The following is a 23,568-nucleotide window of genomic DNA, read 5'->3' on the forward strand; positions in this document are numbered from 1 at the left end:
GTAGTTGACATAATTTGATTACATGCACCTGAGGGGTTATAAATAGACGTGATATGGACACACCTTAAGGAGAGGTTTCTTTGTCTTCAAAGACCGTATTGTGTGCGTGTGTGTGTGTGTGTGTGTGTGTGTGTGAGAGAGAGAGAGAGAGAGAGAGAGAGAGAGAGAGAGAGTTTTGCTCCATGCTGCATTGCAGTTTGTCTTTCCTTTAAAGGGTTCATCAGATGCAATATTCACTTTTACATGCTGTTTGAACATAAATGTGGTAGCAGTGTGTTTACACATCCTCTCTATAATGATAAAAATCCACCCAGTGTTTTTTATTTTTTATAATTCACATAAATCTTCACATAAATCTCTCTTTCTCAAATCAAGCCGTTCTCATATTCTTGGCTGTGTGGCGTCACACAGGGCAAGGCCACTCTGACCATTGTTGATTGGCACTGGAGTTATACCTTAGACCCACCCTGAGTGAGCTGTCAATAGCCCTCCATTGTTTCGACGCTGGAGCAGGTGTAGACCAGAATGTCTCCTAAGCGATTGAGGTGTTTTGTTGTTGAATGAAATAATGAACATAGCAGTCGTCATTTACTCCCGACATCTGAGCCGTTGAAGATGCAGTGGATTACATTTGTTTTTGAAGGGAATACACCCTGGATCTACCTAAATGCATCTATGTTCGCGCGAGTCATTCGTGATCCAGCCTCACCTACAGAAAAACTGAGTATAAGGTGTTTACTGAATCTTTGCAAATTGCCATGCCTAATAATGTGCTAGTTAGCCAGTTTTGCGGCTAAAGTAAACAGCATGGCTCATCACCCCAATGAAGAGAGGGGCGGGGTGAGGAAAGATCATTAGCATTTAAAGAGACATGCAACAAAACAAAAAGAGCTGTTTCCGAGGTAAAAAGGGTGTTGTTTTACACTACCATTGAGAAATTTTAACCAAAGTATGTTATAGACCATGGGTCGGCAATCTATGGCACGCGTGCCAACAGTGGCACGCAGAGGTATAATCGTTGGCACGCGAGCAATAGGGAAACTGCATACTGACGTGCATTTTGAGGTAATCACTTATCATAGTCACACAGCCAGTCAGGAGCTATAAATACTATTAAAGTGTGAGAATTAACTTGCGCTAGTATACGGATGTTTGCGATACCGCTACACATACTAGGCACTTCAGATCAAAGCCTCACAGTTATAACAGCTCAACCCAAATAAAAAATGAAAAACAAGTACAACATTACAAAAGTAGGCGGGATTTACTGTTGACAGAAGCAGAGCGCGAAGCGTCAGTTTAACATTAAAGAGAGCGAGGTAAGATGAAGCTGCAAATCATTTAATATTAGTCAACTTTTAACGTTATGTTTATGTTATGTTTAAGCGTACCCCAGAACTTCTTCAGAATGGGTGGAGGACACTTCATCTCTCGCCTCTGCAGAGATGGAGATCGACAGTGCCACCTCTGAGCACTCCTCTCGTGAGGATAAAACATATGAGAAGTTACTTGAGGTGGTGACTCGGGCAGTCGACAGATTAAAGCTGGGCTGGCTGCAGGAGCAGGAGACCCCCAGATGTTCGAAACTGGATGGCAGATATCTGTCAGTTGGCCAGAGGGAGGGACCTCAGCGACGGTCTCTCCCCTTCTTTGGCGATCTACATGATGAGTTAACTTGTTAATTGAGTAAGCCCTGCTTATCCCATGTCTTTGTGCCATCGACATCAATTAATTTGACCATAGTAGATGAAAAGGCACAGGGCTACAAGATGATGCCCCAGATGGGTGAGGAGGCATTTTCTGAACTTCGCTGGGCCACTCCGAGTGACTAAGCAGATGGCCTGTGCCATTGGCCCTTCAGTGGCTGCTATGGTCTCCATGGAGATGCACCTGGGGCTGAACCTCTGGGCATCAAGGAGATGGACTGGGTATTCCTCCTTGATGCCCCCGTCTTGCCTTCCGGCCTATTTAGCGGCTCTGTCAACACAGTCATCAGGTTCCGGGAGGTGAAGCATTATGAAGAAGCTTTTGTTAAGACCAGAAGAAGTGCATTTATTGACACAGGAATTGCAAGCTTTGCTGGGCAAAGGGGCCATAGAACGTGTTCCCCTGCCAGACAGAGAGTCAGGCTACTACAGTCAGTATTTTTTGGTTCCCAAGAAAGATAGGGTGTTATGCCCAATTTTAGATCTTCAAGGGTTGAACCACTACTCACAGCAGACAAGTATAAAATGGTAACAACCAAAATTATTGTTTCTCGGATCCAATGGGGGGATTGATTTGTGACAATCAATCTCAAGGATGCACACTTTCACATATATATCTTGCCACAACACAGGGAGTTCCTGAGGTTAGCTATCAGGGCGAAGCTTTCCAGTATCGGGTTCTTCCATTTGGCCTAGCTTTGTCACACTGCACATACACAAAATGCATGGATGCAACACTGGCTCCTCTGCAACTCCAGGGCATCCGTATTTTAAATTACATAGACAACTAGCTGATTTTGGCCCAGTCTCAAGAGCTTGCGCTTCGACATTGGGATGTTTTTCTAGCTCATCTCGAATCTCTGGGGTTGAGACTCAATGCCAAGAAAAGCGTTCCCTCTTCTGCCCAGAGGGCAACATATTTAGGGGTTACATGGGATTTGATCCTGATGTGGGCATAGCTGTCTCCTGCATGTGTTGAGTCCATTCTAAACCCCTTAAAGTGTATCAAGCTAGGCCAGAAAGTTACTGTCCATTACTTTCAAAGGGTTCTAGGTCTCACGGTGGCTGCATCCACAGTGGTACATTTGGGCCTCCTGCAAATGAGACCATTTCAGTTGTGGCTCAGAGCCAGGGGTCTTCATCCAAGGGCCAATCCCAAGAGGCAGATAAGGGTTATGTGCCGGGGGCTTTGTATCCTTTCTATGTGATTCAGACCCCAGTGTCTGACTTTGGGTCTAACTCTAGCCAAGTGTTGTCATCACAAGATGCTAACAACACACACTTCCTTCATGGGCTAGGGTGTGGTCTTAGATGGCCATCCAGCCCAAGGGATCTGGAGAGGTCATCTTGACTGGCACATCAATTGCCTCAAAATGATGGCTGTATTTCGGCCCTGAAATACTTCCTCCAGCAGTTAAGAGGCTACCACGTCCTAGTGCGGGTGGACAACACTGCGGTTGTCTCTTACAAAAACATCAAGATGGCCTGTGGTCACACTGCCTGAACAGGCTAGCACAGCAGTTTCTGCATTGGGCACAGGACAACTTCCTTTCCCTTCACTGTCGGCCACTGTAGAGACCGAGGGACTAGAAGGATGCACAGGTCTAATGCAGTTTTTGACGACAATGTAGTAAACTGCAGTATCACTGCAATGTAATGTGAGAGGCTGTAATGTGTAATGTTTTTATGTTGTATACACCTGTTGGACAAAATTGCAACAAAAACAGGGTACAACTTTCTTTTAGTAAATACAATTTACTAAAAGTGTAAACTGCAGTATCACTGTAATGTAATGTGAGAGTCTGTAATGTGTACTGTTTTTATGCTGTATACACCTGTTGTAGATGGTTGCAACAGAAACAATGTAGTAAATAAAATTAATTAATTAAATTAATGCTGCATCACACTTTGATTTTAACTTTAAATACTCAGCTTATTGGTGTTTAATGGATAAACTGCCAGTCAGTACTTCCTCACAGGATTATGGATATTATTAGGATGTGGGAACTCAAGCAGTATCTCTTTTTACATATTGTATATGTAATGTTGTATGCGTTAAATGTTTTAACATCTAACCAGAACTTCAAAAAGTACCATAAGTGCTAGAATAACTACTGAAATCAAAAGACACTGGATATCAAGAAAGTGACATTTCAAACTTTATTTTACAGAAGTATTACTGACAAAATTAAAAGATAAGGAACAATAAAATAGTAATGTGCAAATGTATTTTTAAACCTAACAAATAACAGGCCGCAGCCCGGCCTAAAAGTCCCTCTACTGTTTTCTTCAACTTCTGACTGCAGGAATTCCAACAATATATAAAATACAGTAGTCAACATTTGAAGTGGATCAAATAAGTTCAGAGTTGACTTAAGAAGAAGGTTTTATGGCAACTTTGATAAAAGATTTTGATCCACTTCAAATGTTGACTACTATATATAAACTCCAACAGTGCAGAGACCGTGTTCAGTCAAGCGGCTGGGCAATGTGGCTACATTTTGAAAGACTGTACAAACTCTCCAAGAACAGACAGAAACCCAGCCTGAAAGTCCCTCTGCTGGCGTCTGCTTTCTTTAACTTCTGACTGTAGGAATGCCAACTCTTGCCTCCTCATCTCTCTCTCCTCTGCCTGGCTCTCGAATAACAGCTGCATGTACTGGTCTTGCTGTTCTTGTCCACGCTCCAGGACGGCTCAGTTAGCATCTTCCATGTCTCTCAGCGCATCAAGGAAGTCACTATCCCTTTTAAACCATTTGTGTTGGACCATCATGTTCCATATCTCCATGTTTTATCATGGGCAATGTAAGTTTTAAATATAAAATTAACACAATGTCACAAAACCATTAACATTACAAATAGGTCAGTTTGGAAGTATAATTTTGGACAAAGGACAAATGTGGCTAAAACCCTAACGTGTGTGCGATTCAGTGGGAAACATGGGACGAGGGCTGCTGGTGATTGCTGGTGAAAACACGCTGGCCTCTGTTGCCTGCAATTCATTGGGGTCACTCGTTTCATCTGGAAAAACACGGTTAAAAAAAAAAAAGCGTTGTTTAAGACAATATCATTCTGATGTGATATATATATATATATATATATATATATATATATATATATATATATATATATATATTTATTTATTTATTTATTTACCTTCAACCCACTGGTCATCGGATTCCGGCATGGCTTTCAACAATGCAGTAGCTGAGTCTATAGTCACTGCTGCACCAGAAAAAAAGGACGGTCTGTGTCCTAGCAACGTGTCCAGGCGGTCAAACCACTTATTAGTATGCCGATCGGAAACACTTCTATTGTTGTGATCCTTTATTTTCTTGTAATCTCGCTTTAATTTTTTTAACTTCTCTCGGCATTGTTTTCCAGTGTGAACAATGCCAAGCTCGCATAACCGACTCAACATTTTCAGGTATACCTTTTCATTGCGGGTCACCGTTTCCAGTTCCAGTTCCAACTGGATTTCCTCTTCTGCAAATATGCTTAAAAAAAGCCTGCACCTCCTCGTCGGTCCAGCGATCGTATTTTTTATTAAACTCCATTGTTGAATACAACTTCTGTATGCACCACAACAAATTTTTAAAATAGTGATTGGAATATACAACTGCGTGGAGTCGACCAATCAAATGCGGCGTAAACTCAACCAATCAGCATGTTCATCGCCCAAGTCCCACCCCCGAAAGTTCCTGAACTTTGAAAAAGTACTACCTCGCAAGCAGGGACTTTTCTGAGGGGGAAATTTTACCCATAACTTTATTTAGACCCTGGTTCCTGTGGTTGAAACACACCGAGTACCAGCCCAAAGTCCCTAGTTCCTGGGGAAAGTTCCTGCATTGGAAACGCAGCATTAGACTTTGCCCATGACACGACACCAGAGCAGACTCTGGTGAAAGATTTCACTTCAGTGGCATAACTACAGACAGTGCAGGCAGTGCAGCCACACTGGGGTCCATGTCAAATTTGCTACACCAACACAAACTATAAACACCACAATTATACAATGTAATTAATGCCAAGAGTCTTCACAGCAGTGAATAAATATAGCAATTGGCATCACTTTCTAACGTGCTTTAATGGTCTTGTGGTAGACCTCTTGACAAGCATTTCAGATGTTACATTCTAAAATACACCAATATACAGGCATCACTTTCTAACGTGCTTTAATGGTCTTGTGGTAGACCTCTTGACAAGCATTTCAGATGTTTCAGGTTCTAATACACCCTTATATAGTTTTTTTTTTTTTTTTTGCATTAAAACCAAAGCGGTGTTCATCAGTGATTTTATATCAAGAGCAAGGACACATTTGTGTGCATTTTGTTTTGTGCTTTTACCAGAATGAAATGCTCAGTCTTCTGTGTGAAGACAAGAGAGAACTGATAACAGCGGCAACGAGCACTCTCCATAACTCCTTTCAGCGATAGATCACCTGTTACTTAACATAGACAAACAAATTTCTATTTGAATGGAGATGTTTCTTTCTTATATGTACATCTGTGTTCCAAAAAGTGGTGGGGTCATGCTCTTTTGCGTCTTGCCAGATAAGATACTGATTTTAATTGGTCTAAATTAAGTAGATTAGGCACAAATTTGCTTATATGGGTTCCCTTCTAGACACAAGCGCTGTGTGTTTGTATGTGCTTCTTAACCGTGCAGGTCAGAGAGCCCGTCGTAATAGCCTGCAGTGGGGTCTGTCATTACTAAGTTATGCCACTGCTTCACTTACTGTGTCCAGTACATGCTCTTCAGATTTACGTCCACCACACTAGCCAGTGGTGTAAGTCGTTTTCATATGCAAGTTTTCATATGCTTGACAAACAATGTCACATTGTGTGAGGGATGCTATTGCCCTAGCCTACTAGGCATGCAGTCAAGCTTCACCTCTAGGAGTTAGGGCCCATTCAGCCAGGGGGGTTGCATCCTCTACTGCTCTGGTAGGAGGTGTCCCCTTGCAGCAAGTGTGTGATGTGGCTGTCCCTCTCAGCACACATTTGTCAGATTCTACAGTTTGGTTGTCCATGCTACCTTGGGCTCGCATGTCCTTGAGTCAACATCCCAATGTCATGTCTGAGACCTCTTCAACGTTTGTGCACACACAATACACAGCCTTGAGTGGTCCAGACACTTCCGGTGTGCCAGCGCTGGTATTCTCATTCCCATAAGCACTGAAATGCAGCATCGAGAGTAGCTTTTGATTGGGGATGTCTCGTGTTACCTGACTGAAACTCTGTTCCCTGTAAAAGCAGGAACGAGGATGCCATGGTACAGACGTGGCGGAGGCTTCCTCTGTACGCTTTTCCCCGATTGCTCTGCTCCCGGGAGTTCTGGAGAGAGTGTGCCGGGGCGGAGTCTGGCTGGCGTTAGTAGCCCCACTCTGGCTGGGCCGGGTATGGTTCTTGGGCCTGATTTCTCTCTTTGATGGCACTCCATGGGAGGTTCCCGTCAGGAGAGATCTCCTCTCGCAGGCAGAGGGCGCACCCCCGCACGGAGCTTGGAGGCTGTAGGTGTGGTATCTGAGGAGACACAACTCATAGCTTCTGGTCTCTTAACCGAGGTTGTTGAGACCATTCTCCAATCTAGAGCTCCCTCATTGAGGAAACTGTACGCCTTGAAGTGAAAGCTTTTTACTTCTTGGTGCGGAGACCGCCAGTTTGACTCAGTTAACTGCCCGGTCGGTACAGTTCTGGAGTTCCTGCAGGCCCTTCTCTCTGCAGGGTTGACCCACTCCACCCTGAAGGTCTACATGGCGGCCATTGCGGCCTACTGCGCCCCTCTCTGTGGCCAGTCATTGGGCAGACACCCTCTGGTTACACGTTTCCTCTGCGCTGCGCTGAGGCTAAGGCCTCCGGCCAGAAGAAGCTTATGCTAAGCAGTGGATCAGGATGCTATCCTAAAGCCTCGAGTCCTCTGATCTCCCCTCTCTTGGGGGTCAAGACTCACTCCTTCTGAAGTTTGGCCATTGGACGGGTTGTCCCCGATTACTGTCAGGCTCCTTGCTCCTTCTCTTGCTTTAGTTGTGCAGTTTCCCACACTAGGCAGAGATTTGAAAGTCTGGTGGCGTGGGCATTCTCGTTCCCAAATCGTTTTACTATGCAGCTTGAGTTCCTGAAGAGGTATATCTTAGGTTACATATATGTAACCATGGTTCCTCTAGGGAACGAGACGCTGCGTCACAGTGCCACACTTCCGGCATCTCTGCCAGCGCTTGGTTCATTCCTTTAGGCTAAATGCCGGCTTTGCCGCACATGCTTTTAAACTTCCTGGTCTCTGACGTCACCCGCCTATGACGTCTCGCCCATCCATTGGTCTGATTACACACATGATTCAGAGTCAGTCACGCTGAAGGCGTTCCCAAAGCGTTCTCTGACGCAGCGTCTCGTTCCCTTGAGGAACCATGGTTGCATAGGTAACCTAAGACGTTTTCATCCAAAATATCTTAAATTGTGTTCCGAAGATGAATGGAGCTTTTATGGGTTTGGAACGACATGGGGGTAAGTGATTAATGACAACATTTTCATTTTGGGGTGGAGTATCCCTTTAACCTTGTTGTAAAAATGATAAATTTGGAGTATTATATAAAAAAAAGAAATTTGCATACAGCACGCCCAAACCATCTTTAGAGTGTTTTATCACTCTCAGCAAATGTATGACTCTCTTTAAGGCAGGATCCTCAAGCAATGCCAAGTATGACGTCCTTAAAACTGAATCAAACACAATAAACACCATTTATACAGACCAGGGGGCTGTTTCATAAAAGACGCTAAGAAAAGCAGGGATTAAAGTCCAAAACCTGACTTGAAATAACCTAACAAATAATTTGGGACTAAAACGGTTTCATAAACAACAATTTAAGTTCACACAATCTCACTAATTCGATCCAGGTTCAATGAGTCAGGATAATTTGATGTGCATGCTTATTCTTAAGCAGCCCTTTAATGTCGATCATGGATCAAATCTATGATTAATGTTAGAAAGTCATGGAGATAAATCAATTTTGCTGTCAGGCGTGGGCGAGGCTTACGCGAGTGAATGAGCGCTGCTGCGTGCATGCGCGTTAAACAGATGAAACTCAATAGAATAATAGCGCAATAATTCTGAATAAAATATGCACCCTAATAAAAAAATCATTGTTGTACATTAAATGTGACATGTAGAATTGTAATTCTACATGTAAGTGTTTTTTTTTATCATAGCAGTAACTAAATCAAATTTAAGCTAGCTAATACAGCCCTAATTACAAGATCAAATGAGTTCATGTGTATTCCTCTTATCATATAAAATATTCTCTGTTTTATATTATTTATATTCATTTTCAATTAAGTGATTTTAACTTTTAATTTAGTGTTTTTAATGCTTTAAAGAGCAATTTTTTTATTGAAATATTTTAATGTTCTACTAATAACCACCAGGGAGAAAAGCACAACTGCCATAAAACCATAAACAAATTAATCATCACTAAAAACCACTTATAAACTTAATCTCAATGTAGCAAAAATGGTTAAAATGGTTTCAAATATCTTAAAACAAAGTCATTAAATCTTGGGCACAATACATAAAATACAGTCGGTTTTAGCCTATATTTTTATTTATTTGATTTAAGTTGCATTTTTTGTATACTTTTATTTTTGGACTGATAACGTCAAATAATTGTATGCGAGAGAGTCACCGCCGTAATATCAATGCATTCCTATTGGTCAGTGTTAGAGGAGCTCAGCTTAGCCTGACAGTTAGCCTGCCCCGGACCAGGTTAGTTTCCCAGCATAAGTTGCCATAGTGACTGAGCTTGAGCTATGCTAATTTTGCTTTATGAAACCAAATCAAGTGAAAATAAGTCAGACTAACTCAAATAAGCCTAGCTTATTTGGTAAACTTGTTTTATGAAACAGACCCAGATCTCATGAATGAGCTGTACTTATGATTATCCATGTTTGTCCATCTACATCTTGGATGGCTTGAAGGTGAGTACATTTTTGTTTACTTAGATGTAGATGAGTTTGTTTCATCATCTGACCAGATTTGAAGAAATGTAGGATTCCATCACTTGCTCACCAATGGATCCTCTGCAGTGAATGGCCACTGTTGGAATGACAGTCCAGTCCAAACAGCGGATAAAAACATCACAATAATCCATAAGGGTAACACTTTAGATTAGGGAACACATTTACTATTAAGAGTTTTCCCTCAATAAACTCCCAATTCACTGCTTATTAATACTGTAGTCAGTAAGGTGGTTGTAAAGTTTTGTTATGGGGTAGGGTTAAGGGATCTAAAATATGGTCATGCAGAATAAGGCAATAATATGTGCTTTATAAGTACTAATAAACAGCCAACATGCTTCTAATATGCACTCTATTAAGCAACTAGTTCATAGTGAGAACTGGTTCATTAAAAATAAACAAACAGTTTCCATATTTTTTTTTTTAAATTGACTCTTCTGTAGTTGCGATTTTCTAGGCCCATATGGCTAGGAACCATGCCTAACCAGTACCTAACCATATTGGCCTAGAAAACCACAACTTTTCATTTTCCGTTGGTCTTAGTACACAATGTAACTACATAAGTGTCACGTTTTAAACATGAAAAAATATCGAAACTCTTTGTTCATTTTTGAGTGAGATGCTAACGGTCTAATCGGATTCAATGATCTATGCTAAGCTAAAAGTGCTACCGCCAGACCCGGAGATCGGCTGAATGGATTCGAAAACTGTAAAACCCAACTGTTTAACTCTAGGGGAGTTGGAAAATGAGTCTTTTTTCAAAAATAGTGGTGTGTTCCTTTAAGTTGGAACAGCAATAAACATTTTAACATAAAAAAAAAAAAATATGCAACACTTTTTCATGTAATGACAACACATTCATGACTATGAATATTATAAGGGCTGTTACTTTGCTGCATGTTGTTCTTAAAAATCCCTTTTAGCTAAGATTATATTCACAATAGTACAATGTTTTAGAAGATCTCACTGAAACAAAGAGCTGAAAAAGTTTTTTTTTTTTTTTTTTTTTTTTTTTTTTTTTTAATCAACATCCATTTTTTTGCTGTGGCTCTTACTTATAAAGGCTGTCGGGCTCCAGGCACTTGAAAATGAGAGAGTAGATCATACTGTGAGGATGTTCTCCACTTCTGCGTCCCGCTACTACACACGAGGAACCCAGACCTGATAAAAGATCATCCATGAGGCTCAGAACCTCACCTGAGAAACACAGAAATGAAGAGATGAGATCAGTATTATAATTCAGCAACTAACTAAACACAACTAAATACATTTTAATTTCAGTTTTAGTTATTTTAGTACTTTAGTACTAAAGTTAAAAGAAAAGGAGAAATTATGCCTTGGCAAATACCCAAAATAAAATAAGTTTACATTTTATGCTATTTTATTTCAGTTAACATTTAAGTAAGATTTTAAGATTTTATTCAACTTAAGTTTTAGTTAATGATGATAATACTGCAGCTGACTCCTGAAACTTTAAAAAAATCAGTGAAAGGGTAAAATTTCAAGGCGTGTTTTTCATTATTATTATTATTATTATTTGGTATATACAGTTTGTAATTTCAGTGCATACATCATTAAAACAGCAATTATTTTCATAAACAATACATATTGCACAACACTATAAGGATGAGGACAAAAAAAAAAAAACAACATAAATATAGTCCTTCAGACAAACACTTTCAAGTGACTTTCAAGTGAACAAAAAAAATTATACATAGGCATTTGCTAAATCCAGTTCCCAGCACGACCTATGAGGCAAAGCGAACACGAAAAAAGCAAGCAGCAAAAACAACATTTGACACCTCCAATTTTAGCAACTCTGGAGCTAGACGAACATGCGTCGTAGGCTCACATCAGTTTTTAACACGTTCCAAAATACATATCAAAATGGCAGAACGTGTCTGGGTTGTGCATCCCAAGGGAACAGTAAAAAATGGGCAACAGAGGGGAGGTCTAGGAAGGGGGGATTGAACGAACGAATGATTTAGCCACTTTCCCAGAAAGCACATTGTGTATAAGGGAAGCTTCCCGCTCACATTCCAACACCTCAAGAGTGCCCAAGCCAAGATGTCTTTTTATAAGGTCTCAAAACCCTTTGCTTTCACTTTGTGGCCTACACGTCTCAAGAAGTTCTGTATATTTTGAAACTTGACATTCATGAAATGGAAAACAACGGAATGGTAACTACACTTATAACCACAAAAGGTCCGTGTTGAATAATCCCAATGATGGAATGCCCTTAAATGCATGCATGTTTTCTTCTCATCCAAGAGGCCCACGCTGCTTCTGATATGATGTTTCTCCAATGCCTCCCTTGAAGCTGACCATCAAAAGAAAGGATAGTAAATATTCCAGTGTGCCGTATGCCAAAAGGTTGTATGAGGCCGTGATGCAAACAACAATTACAAGGATAATAGATACATTTGTAGATTTTCTAATTTGATTAATCATATTATAAGACACATTTTTCTATCTTTATAAAATTAAATAATTAATACAACAGTTTAAATTGAAATGTCTGGTAGGCTAAATCGCACTAAAACATTAAGCTCTATATCATGTTTAACAATAACATACCGCCTATACTAAACCAAACCAACAGTCATAACAGAAACAAATATGAGATAAAAACACATCTGCTAAAGCAACTTTGCCATTTATCTTGCTTCTACAAATCGTTGAGCTCTCTAGTAGTGACTTGTGTTTCACCGGACTGGTAGCTGAGTGAGGATGCGTTACAGAGCAAGCTTACTTCATCAAAAAAGCCATATGTAACGGAGCTGGTTATGAGAAGCAAATGTCAAAATCTATTAGTTTACAAACCATGCACTATGGTAAAAGTGTTTTGAGCTTCAAGGAACTGCTTACAAATAAGTCTTAATCGATAATTTGCCCCTTAATTATAATGTCTATGAAATGGAAGAAAAGTTGCATTGAATTGAATGTACAGGTACATTTTCTTAATTTGCTTAGTTTATCATAATTTAAAATTACAATAAAAAAAAAAATAATATATATATATATATATATATATATACATATATATATAGCTATATATATATATATATATCATCATCAAGAAAAACTAAATCAGAAAATAAATGTTTACTGCTTAGAGGAAGACCCAAAATATGCACTTATCTGAACATAGTAATTATAGTAAATTTGTAGTCATTACAATAGTCTCTTTCCTGTTACAGCTTTCAGAAAACAAACAAACAATTAAATAAATAAATAAATAAATGTTACATTTAGAAAAAAACATTACATGAAACTAAATGAAGATTAACTTAAAAAAAGAAAATATTTTTTTCAGCTAACTGTCAAGGCAACATTTCTTATTTCATTTAGTTTCAGTTAAAGTGCTAAAAAAACAAACAAACAAAAAAACCTTACTAAACCTATAGTGATTTGTAGAAGAAAAACTGACAAAAATGACAAAAGCATACAACTATTTTTGCAAAATTGACAAAACTAAATAAAATTAAAATAATAGTAATAATAGAAAATATTAACAAAAACTATTATAGTATATCAATGATATTAAAATAGTATTATTATTATTATTATTATTATTATAAAAACAAACTATACAGACTCATGTGGCACCTACTACATACTATTACAACTGATATCTTGCAGCTGGGATTATTTTACAGATCTATAAATCCAGCATAACCACACTCGACATGTACACATATTTGGTAAAAAAACTAAAAAATAATAATAAATAAATAAATAAGACTTGAAAGTATGGACTTTTTTCAAGAGCAGGCAGCTCTGTCTTCAGGCTCTTGAATTATGTAAACACGAGCTGTTATGATTTTACCGTATGTGTGGCCCTGGCCTGAATTATATGGGAAGAATTTATGGAACATATTTGCAGTTGTTCCGTTTGCTTGAACTCGTGCACCCAGAAGAGGCCACCTGTTTTGCGTTAAATGTTAATTGTATCGAAAGTGCCTTATAGCGATGCCATGCACACACAGAAGCATCTCCCCTGCAGCATGGGCCTCAACAAGCTAAGTGAAACTTTAAAAGCGATCTTGCTCTAAAATAAATCCAACTGCCAGAGAACAAGGCAGCCGGGTTTTCTTGCATCGACCAGGAACTGTGTGAGACCTGTTCAGTTTGTTTCCTCGCACTATTAGCAGTGACAAGAGGTCAAGAAGTGCTTAAGATTGACTATCTATATTACGCCGCCTGGCTCTCGGTCCATTTCCCTCACATTGAGACAAAAATGAGTGGAATGTACAAGCGGAGCCAGATTTCGCAGGCCCCCTGACAGCTTTAAGCCGAGAGAATGTGCAAAAGTGAAAGGAAATAAGAGGCTTTGATAGGTACGGCAGAAGGCAGGGGGAAGAAAAGTCTGTTTGATGTTTGATGTTTCTGCATGAGGTTTGGCTCGAAATGCTATCTTTGTATGTTTTGATAATCAGAATAAATCAATAGTCTGGTCCGTGACTGGGAAAAAGGAAAGCGGCCACCCGTGGGGCTGTTTCGGGGGGTTGCTAGTAATTATCACATACTCCAGCAATCCTAAAAAAAAAAAAAAAAAAAAAAAAAAAAACGGTAAAAAGAAGTCAACAAGCCCCAGAAAGGAAATCTATGTGCATGTCCAAAATGATCACCCACATCTGCTTTGGTGCTTAGGACCTGGACGAATTAAGGCTGAGATGTGCGTGCTATATCTGACACGACTTACATTTACACAGTGGAGCGATTACCGTCCAGACTGAGAATCTGCAGTCTGCGCTTGGAGATCTGACATCGGGTTTGACAGTGTCGGAATCTCAATGTAAAGCCCAGGTCTTCAGCACACGTGTTCGGCATATAAACCTCTTTGCTGCCGCTCTTCCGTTCACTGCACACAGTGTAACAGATCCCTTGGGCTTTTGTGTGTGGACATCAAAGTTGCATGAGTTGCATGTTTCTGAATGTTTGTATGTCCATATGGAGCAGTACAGGCACTTTAAGGTGGGCTGGTATCAGTGGGGTGGACACAAACCTTCCTGCATGTACTCTCAGAACAAAATGTGCAAAAAGTGTACCTTTTGGCATACGACAGCTTGACACTTATATAATTTATAATAATAACACATTTATAATAATACCGTAGGAGTACATATTATTACTGTACGGGTACATACTGCTACTCCAAGGTACTAGTCGGTCGTGCAAAGTTAAAAGACCGTAACTACGATTTTTGTCAAAAATTAGTTATTGATATTTTTGGGACATTCAAGACATCCTTTATCATGTGCATAAGTATCCTGAGTCAATTTTGTTGTTTTTTTTTTTTTCTGAAGAAAATAATGGGCTGTCTCAACCGTAACTTCGAAAAAAGCCCCGGAGAAACCAATGTAGAACACCATATAACACCAGTTATGGCTCTTTCACTTTGTTTGGAACACTCAAATTGAAGTTACAGTGCCGGTTTGAAGTTATACGGTGTTCTGCCTTTTTTTTTTTTTTTACTGTCCATTAAAGTCTGCCGCATTTTAATTACAGTGTATACAAACGAATTAGATAGATTGCGAGCTACCAAACAGCTCCATATAACAAAGCACTGTAAAGACTAGATACCTTGGCAGCAATATGTAATCATGAATAACCTTTAAAGATTTTTTTTTTCTTTTTGTAATGCATATTATTCACAAGGCTGTCACTTAGTTGGACGCGCATGGACTCAAATTCTGTAGCTAGCATGATCAATCATAAAATCAGTAGCCTACAAACAGTTCGCAATTAAATCCATATCCTACCTTTCCTTGTAACCCATAAAATCAATCCATGGCAATGAACGTCATCGGAGATGTTTAATCCACAAGCATTCTGAGCATTATTCCTGCTGGCTGATGTTCTCATCAATCCACAAGTCATACTTTTAGTTTAGGCTATATTTTTATACAAGTAAATATAAAAGCAATATGCTATGTCTAGCATTCTTTTACGGTAATGAGCATAGCAAATAAATTGGTATCCACTGTATCCACTCGCATGTTTAACTTCTAGTCTGCTTGTTACAGTAAAAAAAATAACATAAAATAATAAAAAAAAAATAATACAGTCACATTACAATATGCAATACCTGTGAGATTGCCCATGATCACTAGATTTTATACAGGTGTTACTATAACAATTTTGTAAATGGTGATCAGCAACCAAATATTGATAATGTGGAAGTTACTGCCTTTTGCCTTGGTCTGACTTCTCACGTTTTGCAAACAATGCAAAGGCATAGTACATCAAATTCAAAATAGCGGTAAAAATCAAGTTTGAGCTTGATGTAGATCATTTTCATTACTAAAATATCTAATTGTTACATTTTCAGTGTCCAATTAATTTGGCTGGACAAGTAAAAAACTTAAAAGTCATTTTTCTCAGTTTCACACTCTAGCGAGTTAAGGTATTTTGCCTTTGTAGGGCAGTATGCACCCTTTAGGGGTAAAGAAGGTACAAAGGGGTCCCTTTCATAGCATTCTACAACATTTTAAAATAACATTTTAAAATATTTGCATTACTAAAATGATTTGATTAGATTACTTAGACATTATTTCATTCCACAAGGGCAACGAACATACAGTAGACAGGGGGAAGAGATAACAGCAAATTAGGAAAAGGAGGAAAAAAACCCACAACCAGGACTGTGCTCCTTTGAAGCAACGTTTGAGGGGGGGGCACCCAGGACAACAAAAAAAAAAAAAAAAACAACATAAGGGGGGGGGCAAATCAATTAAAAAACATGATCTTTGGAAACTGGGGACGGAAAGTTGGGGATCGAGGTGATCCAGCCCAGGCAATCAGCTCCGGTCCTGGCAAGAATTACAGCGCATGGTCACCGGACCCGCTCGCCAGACTGGTGGAAAACAAAGCGGCGAAGGCGAGGGATGGGGGTTGGGGGGGGTGAATGCATATCTGTATATGTGTAAGAGTTAGTGTCTGTGTAGGCATGGAGAGTTGCGATTCTCTCTAGATGCCTCAGTCCGCAGATTATAGAGCGTCACAGCAATGTTGCCATGGAGACAGCTTGGCCAGGTCCTAGACAGAGTCAACAAATCATCAGGGGTCTGTGGGAGGGGGGAGGAATGCGAGAGCGTCTCGCTGCCGTGCTCACCCGGGAGATATTGTTATCCAGCCAAGGCCAAGGCTGGCTAGGATAAGAAAGCCAAAAGAAGATATGATACCAGTTGTTTGGTCTAGTAGCCGCATTCCATTTTACGGTCACTATGATTGTTCATTGTCCATTTTGGTCTCCAAATTCTTCCAATTTCCTTTCCAAAGCTCGTGAGCTTCTGCATGATGTTATCCATATTGCGGTTATAGTCTCAGTCTCAATGCTGACCACTTGCCCACTGCTTCAATCATGACGGGCAGCCTTGTGAGGCTTTGGAACTGTTCCCGTCTTCCTGAATTTTCCGATAACCAGGGCAAAAGCCTAATCCAATCAGAAGAATTACCTGTTATCATGGTTCCGAATAGGTAGATGTCTTCAATGTCCTCCACGGAAAGAGCCGCCAGACACACGACCCGCCAATTCGCCCACGCGTCCATCGTGTAGCCCAGCTGCGAACGTTCCGGCAGGGCAGTCAGGTTCCCCCGAACCCAAGCTCCTCGTCGGAGAAGATGGTGTCAATTGCGTTGAGAGACAAATTAATCAAATCCATGTTCGAGTTTAGGAGAGCAGTGCAGAAAGAGTCTAACAAAGTAGACAAGACAAGAGAAACCAAGCAAAGCAGGGAAGGCAGGGAGGAGAGGAAGAAATGCGACCGCCTCCGCTGAGAGCTAGAAGAGAGCTTTATACTGTACATTGCAAAGTCCTGCTCTTGAAGTGTTACTCACTCATTTGGCTCTTGGATGTGAAATAATTGGATGCAGATCACCTTACTATGCAATTCTTGGATGGGTTTGAGGAAGGTGAGCAAAACCGTAAGCTTCCACATCTGCAGTGATTAGTGAAAGCTAAATAAAAAAAAAAAAAAAATAAAATACAAATAATAATAATAACAAAAAAAAACACAACTCTATGTCACTGCAATTTTGCATTTTCTTATGAACTCCTGATTGTGCTAAACGATGTTCTGTATGATTTGACATTTTCTGTGACCCCTGAGATTGTCGACCCATTAAAATGTTAATACTCTAATTTGTTTAAAATTAACGGAACTGCTAATTTAAACCTAATACTTTTAACAACAACAACAAAAAAAAACCCCTCATCTATTGAAGCAACCATGACATTTTAGCTTGTTTTTATGGAACTTTGAGCTTCTTTGTTGATTGTCGTGAATTTTGTTTCATGGGACACGCATATCACCACACATTACAAGTGCAATGCTGTACCGGGTGTGCTACTAAGCAAGTTTACTGCATCAGACAAGCCAAACACATGGAGCTGGTTATGAGATGCAAATGTCAAATGTATTAGTTTTCAAATCATTGGCACTATGGTAAATGTTTTTTTGTCATCACATAGTATTGTGCAAGGATCTCTACAAAAAATTCTGAAGAAAAGAATAAAAAGGAATAAGTTGTTAGTGTTTCACTGCCTCTAGAGTTTATTTCAGATGAAAACTGCAGTGCATTGTATGTTTGGGTATATTGTACAGAGTGTTTACAGTGAGCCTAGATTGAAAATGACTGTTATTCAATGAGCAAGAAACTGCAATTATCAACATGGTGTTAGGCAACGTTATAATTTGTCTAAACAAAATCTAAACCACAATAAGTGCTGATCAGAATGTCTTTGGAGACACCTTTACATACACGTGTATTATTATGTAGAAAATACTGGCACTCTCTACATCAGTGCATCTTTGCTGATGAGAATTTGTTTAGATTGTAAGGGTTGTATTATTTATTTAAATATATGTGTGTTTATTATTGTGCTAATTAACATAATTACAATGCTCAAGACCTCCCGTTTAATGTAATAGTTTGTCCTCAAATATAAGGCTAAATAAGAAAAAAAGTCCCTTGTCCCTTATTTTGCCACACTGAAATTGGCAATATCCATACCAATACCCCAGCTGTGCTAAAGAACAGCCTGGCAGGACAGACATTACCTCAGCTAACCCCTATTGGTTAACACTCTCTCCTTGCTGGGGTTCTTCAGGCAGGAACACCATGTCCATGCTAGCTGTCTGTTTTTATTCATTAAGAGCAGAGGAGGCACAGCTTTATCGTGGGGCTGTGAGAACTGCCAGTACTGTATGCATTACAACACATGCAATATCTGAAATGTCTGCGTATTTCAGTTGTATATTCAAAGTAAATCATGTGTCAGCCACAGCTGGTTGGAATGTGTCAACATTGAAAATCTCAAAGAAAAGGTTTTATTTTAGAGATAAACAAGTGAGGTAATTGTAGCTGTCAAGCAAGTCTGGGGTTAATACACAAAGAATAAAGAAACCTGAATAGAAACAATCTAAAGCTGGCCGCACACTAGACGATTTTCAAATCTTAACCGATTTTAAAACCATGGGAGACCACAGACATAAAGGCAGTTTCAACTGATTTTTTGCCTTATAATCCTCTTAACGCGCACACTAGACAATTCGACCAGACCACAAGACCACACACTTGTCAACTGTAGGCAGTGCTTAATTTGTAAATGAATAATTGCTGGATCCAAAACAGCAATTAAAAGGCATTGTGACTGACACTGAAAATACAACTTAAGTTTTCCCCCGAACATTTAATGACGTCACTAAATGGTGATGCCACAATTATAAGAGAGTATCGTTCACAAGTTTCTGCATAACCTAACTAGGGAACAGCTTCCAATCCTGGGTCAAAAATGGGTTGCAAGGATGATTTTAGGAAAATGTATATCTAAGATACATTAAAAATAGCAAGATTTGTTTTCATAAAAATAAAATTTAATCATAGTATAGGTATAAATATGTGAAAAAATATATTAAGTAACAGTTTTAATTAAATGCACATCTTTTTTTTATTTTACAAAATCACAAATGTTCTGTTGTTATTTTGATTGTGCAAAAATAAAAGTAAACACCTTGTGCTTTCAAATTATGTCTTACTCTTATCTGTATGAACAAAAATGTTGGATTTTATTTTTCAGCTGTTGATCGCACTAGCAACTCACAAGCTCACACACACACACACACACACACACACACACACACACACACACACACACAAACTTGACATCGCAGTCTGTTCATTATCAAAATAAAATACAGTCATCCAAGAATGTAAAAGTTTACACTGGTCAATTTAAATAGTCCGTGGTATAACTGGTCCACTCTGTATGCCAAGCACATTTCTGCTCACATGAATTGGATATTTCTGTTGATATACGAATGTGCGTGAAGTACAAAGCATCTACATTATAAACAATAGTTTCATTCAAATACATTTCGAATATGGAAATATTAGGATTTGGGCCAAATGAGAGGTACTGGAGCCCAATTAACGCTGGTACTTTCATTTCGCTTTGTTTTGGTTTCTTTAGGTTTATATCGTTTTATTTCATTCTTGTTCTATTCGGAATACGATTACATTTATATGATTTGTTTCGGAGTGAGCTATAGGCTACTAATGTATAGCTATGCTTATAGTGTTTATTATTTTTATACATTATAATATTTCACTTTATTTGGTATTATTTCTGGTATTTCTGGTATTATTACACTCTCTCCAAATATTCTGCTGCTCACAAAACAATAAGCAGTAAGCTCCAATCAATGAGAGTGAGTTTGAACTTAAGAAAGCTTGACTGGTCACGGTCAAAAATATGTTGAAGACCAATACAAACCTCCAAATACATAAATCTGTGCTCACTCTCATATGCACACACGCACTATCATGATCCAATGCCAGCTCCTTAAAAACAATTACCGTAATGCAAAAATAAAAAATCTGACATTTTCCAGAACAGGATCCGGCAGGATCCAGCTCAAATTAAGCACTGATTATAGGGATTTTACAGTGACACAAGATCTCACGGAGACTCGCGAGATCAAACGTGACTAGAGAAGAAAAACAAATGGAAGTCAATTGAGGTTGTCAGCTGTCTCTCCTGGCACGCGTTTTGTTTCACAGTGAAAAACAAAGTATAAAAAGAATATGGGTGATGTATTCTGCTATCGTGGCATTTTTGTGGCTGCCGAGTTTCAGCTATAGAAGCACGCAACACACACAAAGTGACACTTGCTTGCTCTCATTGGCTATCGCGGGTATCACGTCAGAGGCAGTCAGATCAAGAGTTGTAAAGATCAAACATGTTTTATATTTACGATTTGAGTTCGGGGACATTCTGTCTCGATCGGGAGCAGTTAAATTATCGTAATGACACCACAAAGTAGAGAATTGTGTTTTCGGACAAAAAAATCGCTAGCGACAAGCCATAAAACCGCACCTCAGTTTAAATGGCACATGAACCATCTCTTCCTCTTTCCTAGTTTTAGCATGAAATAAACATGAATGAACATCAGAAGGTATCTTGTTTCAATTGCAGAAAGACGTCAATACACATCATTTTTCAAGTTGAAGTCCACCAACGTTAATCTACTCTCCTGTCTGGCAGATTCGGCATTATCATTGGTCAGATCACCTGTCAATCAAGTTCCCTTAGAAGGGTCAGTTCTGACTGTATTTTTTACAATTCCAAGTTTATAATACACAAGTTTAACCTTTAGGGTTCGACAAACGCAGATATGCGTTTTGTGGCATAATCTCCTGATAAGGCCGAAAATAACTTAAATTACACTTTCAGTTTTGATCTTTTATAAAATAAAGCATTTATAAAATAAAGAAAACAAACAGGTTGCGCTGTCTGCAGCCTTGGTCTGCGGTGATCTTCATTTAGAAATGCGTCATTAAAATGAACTGTAACTCACCAAATACTCAACACAGAGGCATGAGAGAGATATCTATAGAAAGCTTGACATGTCTACTTTTAAACTGAGCAAGTCTTATCGAAAACAAATATTCTATGATGAAGTAATCAGTATGAAACCAACGCGATGTCCAGTCTTTTACATCTCTGTTCATTATATTTAATGCTTCAAAATCTGTTCTCAAAAGTCTTGTGAACAAATGTTCTCTAGGTGTTTTATTGTCTTATTTCAGTGACTTCAAAATTTTTGTTTTTCACTAACCACGCATAACTGTTGCTTTCTCAAAAACACAATCACTTACATATCATTGTAGCCCAGTTTGTGGTGATTACAGTGTTATTAGACTTAAGCCATTTATATGTTTATAAACAACTGAGAAAAACAAACAAACAAACAAACAAAAAATATCAGAGCATGTCAAAACTTCTCCAGGCCCACAAAACACCCTCGGACCCCAGAGGGTTAAGCTCAAGTCTCACAGTTAAGACTTGTCTGGGAAAATTGTTTTTATTCAAAATTGCAATTTTATAATGCACTATTCTGACTGCATTTCTCAATTTTTTATCAGAATTCAGAGTTTGTATCTCACAATTTTGAATTAACATCTCACAAAGTTTAGACTTTTCCACCTCAGAAATACAAGTTTATACCTCACAAAACAGGTTTATTTCTAACAATTCTGATCTCAATGAGAGTTCATAGTCTATTGCTATAGTTTTCTGGCACCCGGTTCTTGACAAAAACTTGAAACTGTAAATTCTTTGGTTGTTTTGCATTCTCTAGACATTTGGGTTCAACCACAGTGGGATCCACCCAACTGAGAAACTCATAACTGTGACAAAACTGTCACAAGCAGTCATTGATGCTTAACACATGATATTATAAACCAAGGGTTTCAACCCCCCCCCCCCACACACACTTTTTTTTAGAGCATCTGTGTTTTCAGTATTAAGTAAAATAGATTATCTTATTATTACTCTTTAAGTTATGAGCTGTGTAAAAAGAATTGAGAGTTTAGTTGATTTCAGACCTTGAGAGAAGAAATGTAGTTTAAGCAAAACAGTTGACTCAAGACTTGTGTTGAGGAATTACAGTTTGACAGTTTTTCTGGGTGTTTCCTAACAAAACCAACACAAACATGTAGCCTCAATGATTGCAACACTGGTTATGCATACTTTGTGAGCTTCACAATGTAAAAAGTACAATGGCAGTACCAACCTCAGTTGATTTTAATCAAAAGAATGAAAAGATGGAAGTCAGAAGAAATGCACAATGAAATGAAAGGTGTCAACTGCCTCGTTATAGCATGTGAGGTCTCTCCGCAGCATCAGGGAGTACCTGCAATCTTCCCAGGATTATTTTAAGTGCCTGGTACCTGTCAGACAGCTCTGTCGATATAAACAGGAACTGTGAACAGCCGGTTGAGATTAGTGGAGACATTCTATTACTGGAGAAACATATTGCGTGATGTTGAGTTAACACAGCGATTAAAACCTTGTCTCAGATGTTAGGTGACCTCTTGCTCGAAAAGGCAGGGAGGAAGCAAATCATACTGAACTGAGGGAGAGAGGCAAGGACAAGTATTTTTTTTTCTCATTTATCCATGCCAGCCCATGATGGAAGTTATTCAAACAATCATCTGGGCTCATGCATCTTCCTCCTGCTGTAAATGTTTTGCAGTGTTTTGTATGGCACCATAAATCTAAATTACTATAATATGCCATGTATGCAAACTAATAAAAGTAAAAACCAAACTGCAATCATAATTCTGTGGTTAAAATTTTAGTTTAGATTGGGTGGGGGGAGTGTGAAGCTTTTTGAAGCAAGACGCTTCTGACGATGTCTGTTGTTCAAGAGTGGCTTGACACAAGGAATGGACAGCTGAAACCCATGTCTTGCATACGTCTGTGCGTAGTGGTTCTTGAAGCACTGACTCCAGCTGCAGTCCACTCTTTGTGAATCTCCCCCACATTTTTGAATGGGTTTTGT

The 23,568-nt window shown here is 39.0% G+C and overlaps 1 protein-coding gene across 1 annotated transcript in view; it reads right to left on the minus strand.

The window, feature by feature from the left end:
* Positions 1 to 23,568, minus strand: part of LOC109081198 (astrotactin-2-like) — a 418,824-nt gene that overhangs the window by 32,121 nt on the left and 363,135 nt on the right. The window contains 1 exon segment of the mRNA XM_042723440.1: positions 10,771 to 10,912. Within this exon segment, the coding sequence (XP_042579374.1) occupies positions 10,771 to 10,912 (142 nt within the window).

This window comes from Cyprinus carpio, chromosome B5 (genome assembly GCF_018340385.1).
Source record: "Cyprinus carpio isolate SPL01 chromosome B5, ASM1834038v1, whole genome shotgun sequence".
Lineage (NCBI taxonomy): Eukaryota > Metazoa > Chordata > Actinopteri > Cypriniformes > Cyprinidae > Cyprinus > Cyprinus carpio.